The sequence below is a fragment of the Phyllostomus hastatus genome, unplaced genomic scaffold (assembly GCF_019186645.2).
Source record: "Phyllostomus hastatus isolate PE091 unplaced genomic scaffold, TTU_PhHast_1.1 phas_contig_283, whole genome shotgun sequence".
In the NCBI taxonomy this organism is placed as follows: domain Eukaryota; kingdom Metazoa; phylum Chordata; class Mammalia; order Chiroptera; family Phyllostomidae; genus Phyllostomus; species Phyllostomus hastatus.
In genome coordinates, this window is record NW_025333833.1 from 8452689 (window position 1) to 8465042 (window position 12354).

Consider the following 12354-nt stretch of genomic DNA (forward strand, 5'->3'; position numbering starts at 1 on the left):
GCAGAAAACACCGTTGAGGGCCAGCTCAGCCGTAGGGGTCACGGTGCCGACCCCCGTGCAGTTTTCAGTCCACTTTTGACCCCCCAAACTAAGACTAACAGTCTGCTGCCAGCAGGAAACTTTACCGGTAACGTAAACAGTAGGTTCACAAATGTTTTGCATGTATTTGTATTACACACTGTGCTCTTATAATAAAACTAGACAAAAGAAAATGTTAGGAAAATCACAAGGAAAATGCATTTACAGTATTGTGCATATTTATTGACAAAATCTGCATGGAAGTGACCCCGGTTTGAACCCGTGTTGAGCAACTATAATCCCCGACGAGGAGGGCCACCCACAGAGGTCGCCGCTCAGGGTCATTGCTTCCATGACAAGTGGGGGCCTGGAGGCGTCCGCGCCAGGGAGGGGGCTGTGAGGGATGAGGGTGGACAGCCTGTGGACAGGTTGTGGACAGGCTCGGAGCAGCGGCCGAAAGAGCCAGGAGGAGTATGACCGCCGTCCCCCACCCGGACGCCACCCAGGGAGGAAGGGGGACAGCAGTCAGGCGCGGCAGCCCCGGGGCCGTATTCGGCAGCCGCGCCGGAGCCTCTGGTTGTCGGCGTCCCTTTATCTCGCGCGGCCGGCTGCCCCATGGCTGGGGGCTGCGGGGGCGCCCTGGCAAACGCGCCCCTGTCACGGGAACGCACGGGAGGAAAGAGCCCGCGACCCTCACACAATACATTCGCCCCGACTCTTCGCTTGCCGTTGGCCGTGCTGAACTCGCTGGAGGCTTGCATTGATGTGTCCAGAATATTGTCTTTTGTTCCTAAAATAGAGGTCCTAGGAGTTCCCCTGATAGAAACGGGGCAGTTTTTCCATAGGAACAATATAATAGGATTACGATTCCAGCCAAGGTTGGACACTCTATTTATAGAAACGATCAGAAAGCGCAGGGGCCCCGGCGCGTCAGAGAGCAAGGGGGACATTCGGGAGGCGCCTGCCAATCAGTCAAGCAGGGCCGTGCCTGCACCATCACGTTAAGTCTCTTAAAGACGTACGACGTGTGGCGGGTTCCCTGGGGCCAGGAACCAGGGGACCCTGAGCTGCAGGGCAGCACCCCAACTGCCAGCATGCGGTAAGAGCCAGTCACTTAGGTCAGGGCAGTCCGAGGCTGACCGGAGCCCACAGCCACCAGGATCCTGGGAGCCTTCAGGAGACACTGCGCCCCAGTCCGAGGCCTTTGGGACGCCGGGTCGCCGGTGCCCACGCCGGTGCTCAGCATGGGAGACGCTCTCTCCGAGTTCTCTGGGCTGTGTCTCAGGCCAGATCCCGGGATTCTGCCCCGCTGGGATCCCAGCATGGTCTTCACAAAACTGAGAAACCAGGACGCCGGTGAGGAAAAGGAAACCCAAACGACGTCAAGGTGGAGAAGAGAGACACTCGGTTGCTTCTTCCTCTCAGTCGTGAGCGTTGCTTTCCCCCAGACTCCCGTGGAACCTGCGTGGGCTGTGTGCCCCTGGCCCCGCTCCCACTGGACATCTCTGGGACGGGGGCTGGGAAGAGCAGGGCTGACTCTGTGTGGGAAGAACAGCCTTCAGCCCGCAGGGACACCCCAATATCAGTGTCGGCCTAGCACTCCGCCCCATTGGGAAATCGTAGAGAAGGAAACCCCGCGAGGCTCCGGTCTGGGGTCGGCCCACGGATGTCCTCGGCCCTCCCAGAGCGTGTCCGAGACACCAGTGAGCTGCTGGGGACGTCGAGAGTCGGTGCCGTGAGAAGGCACCAGCCTGGAGCTGCGGGTGTTGTTACATTTCTGTCCAAACCAGGATCATTATGTGTGTATAATTTGTGAAGCCGTTTTACAGGGAGACCCTGATTTCTTGCAAGACCCAGGTTCCTGATATACAGGCCCCTGGGCTCCTGCGACCTGCTCGGCCGGAAGGAGGCTCACCCGACAGCCACGTAGCCGAGCAAAGGAAACGGGCGGCAGGTCCAGGCAGGCCGGCGGCCGGGACGGGGACACGGTGCCCAGGTTCACGGGGCTGGTCACTGTTGAGATGGAGTCAGCCCCTTTCACCGGGGTTTCGAGCTCAGGGCTACAGGGGGTCTAGAAACCATGGGGAGGGGGGAGGGGGCTGGGACGCTCACCACCACCCTCTGCCCCACCACACACGCTGAACGGAGTGACGGTCACATTCCCCTTTGGCTGTGACACCGTGAGATCGAGGGCTGTCACCAGGCTGAGAGATGGGACGACCGGCCAGGAAATGCTCCAGGAAGGCTGCAGGTGGCTCCCCAGGAGAGCCCGGGGCCCGGGCAGGGGGAGGGCAGGCGCACGCGGGGCTGGACCGCAGGGAGGGGTGAGGAGTCACGGGGGTGTGGGCACAATTTCACACGCGGGTGGCATTGGTTCCTGTACGCTGTGCCATCCTGTTCTCAGTTTCCGAGTTGGCCTTTCCGGTAGCAACTTGGGCCTGAAGTGAGGCGGAAGGAGAAGGTGGGCGGCCCAGGGACAAACTAGGAGCACTTGGGCTTCGCACCCAGATCCCGAGCGATTTCAGTCCCTGCGGGAGGCTGTGCTCCTCTGACTCTTTATCAAGCGCGAACTACAGCTACTCTCAGGATGGCCTTGTCTTTAGCGCCCCCCTCCCCGCCCGCGCACCCCCAGAGGCTTCTCCCCTCTAGCACCGCGCCCCTGTGGCGGCTTGTCACGCCCTCTTCCAGGGTGACAGAAGAAGCAGGAGATGGGACTGGGCGGCAGGGGGAAGGGACAGGGCCAGCCATGCAGACAGGGAATCAGAGATCCTCGGGCTGAGACTGGCGCCCCACCCCCTGGGGCCCCGCGGTGCAGAGAATCAGCACGGTGTGTGCACCTTGACCCAGAGAGGCTTCTCGGCCCCAGGCAGCTCCAGCCCGAGGAAGGGTCCACCCCCATCGGGAGTGCATGGCAGCGGGCACTGTGTGCGGGCTCCCAGAAGTCAGTCCGGGTGAGGGGGGTGGGGGGCAGACCCCTCCTCCCGGTCTGTTCAGCGGGGAGGTCCTGCTGGGGAGGAGCCAGCGATTCCTGCTTCTCAGGAGGTGTGCCCTGTGCTTCGGCCACAGCTGGCTTGGTCCCCGGGGGGACTGTGGGACCCAACCCGAGTCCCTCACCTCAGGGGCCAAGGCACCCCAGGCTCAGAGCTGCAGTGACACCCCAGGCCGGCATGGGGGTCCCGGGCATTGTGACCTCAGCTGTGCCACACACAGAGGCAGCCGTCCCTCCCCCTCCTTGGCCTGTAGTCGGCACAGGACAGTGGCCTGGTCACAGGCCCGTCGTGGGGAGGTTGGGAAAAGAACACTCTGGCCTCCTCCACCATGTCGGCCAAGAGGGCAGAACTGAAGAAAACAAACCCGGTAAAGGAGACACCCCTGGGCGCCCACTGAGTGGGGATGGGGGGGCGTGCAGAGTCCACCTGATGACTCCCCCTTGGCTTGTTTCATCTGTCCTGAGCATGAAGCGGCCTCTCGGCCTGGAAGCAGGGTGGGGCGACCCCTTGCCTTGGGGCGGGACGGAGAGGGGCCCCCCGAGGACTCCCTCTGGGACGAGGACGCGGGACACCGAGCCACAGCCCGGCCACTCTGGGGGCGTGACCCCACGCCAGGCCCACACCTCCTGGCCTGTCTCGGGTGTACCATAACTTCATCACGGAATCACCCCCACTTTACAGAGGGGGAGTGGAGGCCAGAGAGGCTAAACTTGCCCACCAGTCTGTAGGGGGTGCAGCTGAGATTAGAACCGGAGTCTGTGCCCCTGAAGCAGTGCTTGCATGGCCTCCCTACAGCTCCCTGGAAGTGCTTCCCCGCCCAGGCAGCCCTGGGGGTGGTGGGGCAGAGGCAGTGGTGGTGGCGGGGACAGGCACATGCTCCTTGAGATGCGTAATGCACAATGGAATTCGAGTTGTCTTGACCGGGGCCTGGGGGACAGTCAGGCCTGAGTTCTAGCACAGCTGGCCAGGCAGGGCCAGGCGAGGGCTCCTCCTGCAAGCGGGGGCGGGGAAGCCTCCCAGCCCAGATGCCTGACGGGTGGAATCCCCACCACCCTCCTCTGCAGAGTAAGAACTACAAGGCCGTTTGCCTGGAATTGAAGCCTGAGCCGATCAAAGTAAGAAGCCGTTTTGGGGCCGTGCTGGCAGCCAGGCCTGAGAGCCCTGGGGAGGTGACTTGGAGTCAGGGGTCATTCTCTGTTGCTGGTGGCCAAGGCCTGCCCCAGGTGCTGGGGTACGCTGAGAGACAGACAAGCTCCCCGCTCACCTAGAACATCACACTAATAACTAATCAGATACATACATGAATAAGAAAACATTCAGCACTGTCACTGCTGTGCAGAGAAGTAAAACAGGGAGACCTGACAGGAAGGCTGCCGCAGGTAAGGGGTCAGGAAAGGCCTTCCTTTGAGCCGAGAGCTGGAGGACGAGACGCCAGCCACTTGGAGGCACAGGGGGCGGAGGACGCAGCTGTGCAGGGGGCTGGGGCCCAGGGCTGAAGCCCGGGGGGGGGGGGGCGGGGGGCAGTGGGGTGGAGGAGCTCAGAGAGAATTGAAGGGTGGAGTGGGACCACCAGCTGTCACCTGTCTGCCCTGGCCCAGAGGGAGACACGGAGACTGGGGTGATCCCTCCCGCCCTACCTACCCCACAGCCGTGATTTCCAGCACTCTGTGCTTCTGGTTTCAACCAACAGACATGTGACTACAAAGGAATTAAACCAGAAGGGCCATTTACCAAAACGGGAGTGACTCGGGAGCTAAAGGTAGGTGTGTGGACCCAGGCAGTAGGGTGGGATCAGCCCTCGGAAAGGGGGTGCAGGGTGGGATCAGCCCTGGTGAGGGGGGGTTGGGGCGGGGTGCAGCAAAACAGCTCCCACTGGGAAAAACCATGGGTGTCAATGGTTGGGCTTTGGGCCCTGTGACTTCATTCCCTCGGGCTCTTTTTGGTTGTTTAACTCGTTATTTTGAAATAATTTCGGACTTACAGAAAAGTTTCAAAAATGGCACAATGAATTGTAGTGTCCTGTCACCCAGATTCCCCAACTGTTGGCATTTTATCACAGTCCTCCCCCACCCCTCATACACACACACACACACACACACACACACACACACACACAGTGTTTCCTGAACCGGGTGAGGGCACGCTTCTTCTCAAACTTCAGCGTGAGTTGCCTAAAAACAAGGGCACTCTCTTACATGGCCACAGCCAAATTCTCAAAATATTAAAATCAGGAAATTAGCATCGGCACTATCCTCCTCTACAGCCCTTATGCTAATTTCCACAATGATCCACTGGTGTCTTTTGTGACAACAGAAAAAAACAGCTTTTTTTTATCTGGGACCCAACCTGGGATCACAGGTGCATCCAGGTTCCCGGTCTCTTCCGCCTCCTGACATGTGGAACAGTTCGTCCCCTCTGTCTCTCGGGACAGTGACATTTTTGAGGACCGTGGACCGTTCACTTTGTAGAATGATCCTCAATTTGCACTGCCTGTGCAGTTTTGACTGTCACCTCACAGAAGTGTCAGAGTCACACGACGTCTGCGTGTCCCTCCATCCTGTTTTCTTAACAGCTCCTTTTCTGTCCTCCCGAGTGGGGTGTGTCTCTCTGCCCCTCCCCTGTCCACACCCCGGGACCTTTCCTTTCCTCCTCTGGCAGTGTCCCTTCCTTCTGAGACATTCTTGACTCCTTCTCTTCCCTCTTTCATTTCCTCAGAATGAACTCAGGGAGGTGAAGGAAGAGCTCAAGGAAAAGATGGAGGAGATAAAACAGGTAACAGGATGAGACTTATCAGAAGTTGGAGGTAAAGGGCATCTTCCAGGAAAGTGCAATCCTTACTTTGAACAGTGACAGAAATCAGGAATTTCATAGAAAAATCTCTCAAATGAACTCAGCCCAAATCCCTGCATGTCAGGCAACTTAGGGTATCCATTTCTTACTTGTCTGATGCGTAAACCCAGTGTTTGAATGCTAAGGACTCTCTAAGGGGTCTTATGGATGAGGTTGGGGAGACACATAGGGGCTGATTGGAACTCAGGGGCGGCCAGACACCAGTTCAGTTATTCTCCTCACCTGCCCTGAGCAAGCGCAGGGCAGCACCTCTCTTCCTGCCTGCTCGATGGCACTGCCCGGAGCACCCTCAGGGAGCAAGGGAGGCTCCAGCGAGAAGGCGTAATTGACGTTGTGGTCGGAGCTCCGCCAGAAGCCTGGGGCAGGTCCGAGTTGGGCCGAGGCCAGTGGCGGTGGTCACTTTCTGGTACCTGCACCCCTGGTCCCTTCTTTGGCCCCTTGGGGAGAACGTGGCTTCAAGGGGCCATGACTAGTCTATTCCATGAGCTTCATCCAGCTCACCCCAGCAGGCAGCTGCTGCCCTTTGCTAACATGCCTCCAAAATGACTCCACAGTCAGTGATGTGCCCTGTGCCTTTCTTCCTCATTAGATAAAAGATGTAATGGACAAGGATTTCGATAAACTCCAGGAATTTGTGGAGATTATGAAGGTAAGCATTGACAGAGTGCCTTCCAGGGGCCAGCGCCATACTAGGATTTGTGGAAAGAGATCCCAGACCATGCCCCAAACTCTATTGCAGGAAAGAATGACCACGTGAGTGACGGCCTGGTTGATAACAGGATGTCAGTTAATGTGGAGTTTAGAGCAGTGAGGGAGGAACGTGGGCTGGGGTAGCCAGAAAAGTTCCCATCCAGAGAGGGAGTCTCCAGGTAAGCCTTGAAGACTGCTTTGGAAGCTTAATGCGAATGTAACCAAAAGCCCAGTCAGATTATTTCTAAACTCAGCGGCACTGAGAGGACCATCGGATTCTGGGGTCGTGGTTCTCACACTTTGCTGTGTTTCAGAATCACCAGCACAAATAAAGAAAACAGAGCCCAGGTCCTATACATTTATTTTATCTTATTTTAAAGTTTTATTTATTTATTTGTATTTTGAATTTAATTTTATTATTACTATTATTTAATCTTCACCTGAGGATGTATATTTATTCATTTTAGAGAGAGAGGAGGAAGGAGAGAGAGACATCAATGTGAGAGTGAAACATCGATCAGTTGCCTCCTGTCCACGCTCCAAACGGGAATCGAACCTGCAGATCTTTTGGTGTGAGGGACAACGCTCCAACCAACTGAGCCCCCTGGCCAGGGCAAGCCCAGGTCCCATTTTAGATAGGTCTTGTAGCCTTGGGTTTTTCTCACGGTCTCCAGGTGAAAGTTTGAGAGCCACCAATGTGGAAGCATAAAAGGCTTAAAAGCAGATACCTAGAACATTTCACAAGTTGTAGCTACATCTACGAGGTATTAAAACTCATCCAGAAGCCACAGTAATCGAATCAATGTGGCTCAGCCCAGGGATAACCAGCAGAGATAACCCTGGAACAGCCTCTCTGCCGGGGATGCAGTGAGAATACCTGTGAGGCTTTGTAAGACTCATGCTCCCAGGCCCAGGCCCAGGCCCAGAGGGACAGGGAGGGTGCAGACGCTTCACACTCGAGCGACTGTGACGCTTGCCGCTGGGGACAGCCAGGCCCTCAGCGCTGCTGCAGCGGTTACTCACCGCGGCTGCGCCCGGGAGCCGCCTGCACTCTGACCTCCCTGTACCCAGGCTGCGCCCTGGCACCACACCAGAACCTCTCGGGGTGAGGTCCAGGGTCAGTGGTTTTTCAAGATCCCCTTGTGATTCCATTGTATGCTGTAGTTTGGGAACCTCGGCTCTATAACATTTAAAATAGGAGAAAGATGGTTTTTTAAAGACCAGTGAGAAGGAAAGTGTTATGTAATAACATTAACATTGTTTGCATACATGAAGAGAAAACTTAATTCAGTAAATTCTGTAAGCTGGAATAGTCTACCACGTGAATTTAAATGCTAAAAACGAATAAGAAGAAAGTGTACATAAGTATTTAACCAGAGGTTCTAAGCAAAAATACAATGGAAGAAATCACAAAGGAAATACTGGTATATTGAACAATTTTTAAAAAATTGAAATTACAACAGAACAGCTCCATAAACAATTAAAAGCAAACAACAGTTTTGGAGAAACAATTTTTCCACAAACAGGATAGACACAGACACCAGATTTTTTATCTGTAACACGTAGAGCTCACACAAATTGGTGAGAACCAAACAGAAAAATGGGGAAGGGTGGGAACGGAAAATCCACAGGGAGAATATAACTAAAAAGCAGTAAACATTAAAAGAGTTTACTCATGAGTAATCCAATGAATGCCAATGAAAACGATAATTAGGTGAGTGTCGCATTCGAATACTCGGTTTTAATCTAGGACGACTACGGAACAAGAGAGGAACGCTCGGTACTGATGGTCAGAGTTCGAGCTTGTAAAATACTGAAAAGGAGCCCCGACCAGCATGGCTCAGTGGGTTAGGCATCATCCCACAAAGCAAAAGGTCGCCGGTTCGATTCCTGGTCAGGGCACATGCTGAGCTGCAGGTTCTGTCCCCCTGACCGAGATGGGGCCCAGCTGGGCATGTATGAGGGGCAACCGATCAATGTTTCTCTCTCACGTCAGTGTTGCTCTCCCTCTCTTTCTCCCTCCCTTCCCCTCTCTCTAAAAATAAGTAAATAAAATCTTTTTTTAAAAGTATTGAACCCCCTTGATTCTTCAATTCCACTTCTCAGAATTTAACCTCTAAAAGATCAGAAGTGCCAGCATGGAGGGATGGATATATATATATTATATATCCTATATTCACACACACACACACACACACACACACATACACACACACACACACACGGAGTAGCAAAAACTTGGAAATAACCACAATTTTAACAGTAGAGAAAAAAAAACAAATGACGATACATCCATAAAATGAAAATCAGGACCTATTAGACAGTGTTTAAAAAGAATGCTTATAATGAGAAGTAAAAAAAAAGCAAGATACGAGTAACACATACAAGCTGATCTCACTTCCGTGGGAAAAAATAGGTGCGTGAACATGGAGAAAAAGACTGGAAAGAGATAGACCAAAAGGGTTATTGCTGTTTCTAGGTGGCGACGATTTTCTCCTTTGTGTCCCTCCGCGTTACCCAGAGCTTCTGCAAGGGCAGGTGCTATTTTGGCAGTGAAGTGCAGACTCCGGTGTTTGTTCGCTGGGGGGCAGGGCCACTAGGCACGGAGGAGGCTATTTTGGGCGCGGGCACAGCTTGCGCGCAGCGTGGAGGCGGGAGGGACGCGAGGTGTATCGCCGTCAGTGGGGACCCCGTCTTCCAAGTGGGGTCATCTGGGGAAACGGTGAGAAGCGCAGTGGACGGACGGCGCACCGAGGCCGCGGGGCCGGGAGGCTGTTGAAAGGCAGGCAGACGGGCCGGGGCCTGGCGGGGGAAGCAGCCGGGGGCCTCGGGAGAGTCCTCATCCAAGAACACGCCGGGAGCAGCATTTCAGAAAGCTGCCCGGCAGCTGCTGGCTCCGTGGCCTGGGCGCCCCAGGGGGCAGGTGGGGGTCGTCTGGAGCAAAAATATCAGACAGGCAGCCGCATCCGGCTCAGGGTGGAGAAAACCGGACCAGGTGTAGGGACAACAGCGTGCTGGGGGCCAGTTCCATACGGAGAACAAAAGACAGGCCAGCAGCTGTGAGGGCTCCAAAGCTTGAGTCTGTGTGATTAGAAGACAGTGGTGACAATGACGAGGGTAGCTGGGAAATAGAACTAATTTTGAAGAGACCACGAGGGGGTCACTCTGGGACACAAGGAGTTAGAAATGATGGCCAGACTTGTGAGACTATGGGATGTTTCCACTCTGGTTCTTTTGGACTTAGGAGAAATTTTGACTTCAGGCATATTTCGACTCCACTTCTGAATATAAATATGTTCTTCAAAATGTAAACTAGCATTTTAAACTGCTTCTCAAGAAGGTATGTTTTGAAATCATCTCCTCCCAGACAGTATAATTTTCTGATCAAGTTTTTACCACAGTTCAGTAAACTGTTTCCACAACTTTGATTTTTTTATTCCAATTATTTTCCTGGAAGCAAATTATTTTCAGTCTATATGTTATAATAGTTGCTCCAACCCTGTTGTGCCCATTACAGTCTAGGATCGCATCTGCTGTCTTCGAATCTCTTTAGGGACCACTGTTCCTACCCAGTTTCCCCAGGTCAAATGTATAGGCCTCAACTCTGTCAAGAAGATTTTACTGTTCTTTCAGTTTCTAGTAAATAGTACACGTGAGGGCCCACTTGAGCTGCTGCCAGTTTTATTGTGTGTTGACCCTTTCTGCCACCACCTGGGTAAAAGATGGAGCGAACAAATACACGGGATCTGGGTGTGTGGCGGGGGTCAACACGTTGGCATCAAAGTGTCTTTTGCAGGGATTGGGTGGGGAGCGTGTCGTACAGTTTCCCGTTTTGGTTCTGTCATTGCATAGGCCTTGGACCAAGGCAGATAGTGGTTTCATCCGAGTGTGAGTGAGTTCAGGTGAAGCAACAACTCCTGGTCTCTGACTCACCTGGGGACTTGGGACAAGCCCCTAGTGACTCTGCCTGTTGCTCAGCCCCATCTTGGAAACGGGGAGGCGGCCCATGTCAGGGACACCCCAGAAGCCACCATACTCGAGGCCAGTGGGCATTCTGCGGAAGTAAGGTGCTGAGGTGTGATCTCCGAGTGGCAGGGGGAAGGGGGCTCCAAAGGCCCTTCAAGATGTGGCTTCTCGCTTTGAATTCTCTCTTGAAGGAAATGCAGAAGGATATGGATGAGAAGATGGAAGTTTTAATAAATATACAGAAGAACAACAAGCTGTAAGTATAACCTGCACCCTCTCTCCTTGTCCCTAAAGAACCTTCCCCTTCACTTAACTAAGTGTCCTTGGGATTCAAGGACTCTCAGACCCTTCACAGAGCTGTCTTGCTGTCTCTGGCCCCAGTGGCTTGGAGTGAGGGCCGTCCACGGCCACCTGTGCTGTCGCGATCTCCTTGTCATGTTGGAAATTGTCTCCCCATCTCGGCCCCTCCCCGACTGCCCAGTCTGCTTAGAAGAGGACCAAAGGAGCATCAAGACCTCAGGCTGATGGGAAAGCCTGACATGGACTCACATCTCCGGCCCAGGAAACTGGAGGGAGCTGACGGAGCATCGCTGGCTGTTTACAAGAAGCATATGGCACTGCAGAAGCCCAAAAGAGACCCGCTGGAGTCCCTCCATCAATGTGGGACCTGCTGTGTGAGTGATGCCTGCCCCTCCCTGCTCGGGAGCTGCACGCTGGGCCCCTGCTCCTCCCTGGGCCCCTGCTCCTCCCTCCCCTCCCCTCGGCCTCTGCGCTCACGCCGGCACCTCTAGCTGCAAGGGAAGTGGCTGCAACGCTCTGCAGGCCCGGGAGGCCCCTGCAGCCTGAGCCCTCTCTGGGGTCTTGCCCTCTAGGCCTGGGACATCCCCAAGTCATGAGCAAGCAGGACTCAACTCTGGATGTGCCTGCCCCCAAGTGCCACTGTATTGTTCTGTCCTTTCCTGTAGCAAAACCTGACGGGGTGCCCAGCAGTCTGGCCATCTTGGACCAGGGAAAAATGACCTTTCTTGTGCCGTTTCTGTCCTCTACAAGAGAAATGTTTGTTGTGTGCCCTAAAGAACAGCTACAATCAGGGGTAGGTGGAGCCAGACGAGAGGTGCCTTGTCTCAGTCGGGTGTCCCGTCGTCCCCAAGGCAGTCAGTGCGCTCAGGCTGCGTTCGCATCAGGCCTCACCTGTGCCCCTGCAGACTCTGCCCCCCACCCCCACCACCTCCATGCAGTCTCCGGGGAGGCTCGGCCCCAGGAACGGAGGGCTGGGCAGTCCAGCCTGGAGGTCCCCGTGGAGGGGCAGGTGCCTTGCCAGCGGCTGACCTGCCCTCGCCTCGGCTGTCTGCCCGTCTGCCCCTCTAGCAGGACACCTTCACGCCAGGCCTGGGCATCCTTCTCACCCTCGGCATCTGGAGCTGCTTCCTGATATATATGTACTTCAACCTCTCCGTGACCGAGGAGGACATGCTTCCCACTTAGGGCCACCGCCGCCGAGCCTGCCAGAGCTCCAGTTGGCCCTCTCCCCGCTCCTTGAGCTGCACAGCACAGGCTGTCGCTGTGGCCCCTTCCCTCCCACCTGCCCAGGCCTCCCTCCACCCAGATTAAAAGCTTCATCGAAATCCAAAGGGGATGTCACCAACCTTGAGTATACAAAGGGTGTTACTTTCTTATTCTATATCAGTGTAGTTTAGATTCCAGCCCCTCTTCCTAGTTGTCCTTGGAGGTCATTCCCCTCAAAACGCTCTCTCCCTCTCAACTCCACCTGGCTCTGCAAAGGCCCCAGGGCAGAAGAGAGGGGAGGCCCTGAATACGTCAGACGCCTTTCTGTGCGGTG

The 12354-nt window shown here is 54.9% G+C and overlaps 1 protein-coding gene across 1 annotated transcript; it reads left to right on the forward strand.

Moving 5' to 3' along the window:
* The first annotated feature begins 3336 nt into the window (after window positions 1-3336).
* Window positions 3337-12023, forward strand: TEX35 (testis expressed 35). Its single transcript, XM_045838727.1, has 8 exons — window positions 3337-3375; window positions 4073-4123; window positions 4699-4767; window positions 5724-5780; window positions 6448-6507; window positions 10706-10770; window positions 10996-11192; window positions 11565-12023. The coding sequence occupies exons 1-8, from the start codon at window positions 3337-3339 to the stop codon at window positions 11609-11611; spliced, it is 585 nt and encodes a 194-aa protein (XP_045694683.1). The 3' UTR covers window positions 11612-12023.
* The last annotated feature ends 331 nt before the right edge of the window (window positions 12024-12354 follow it).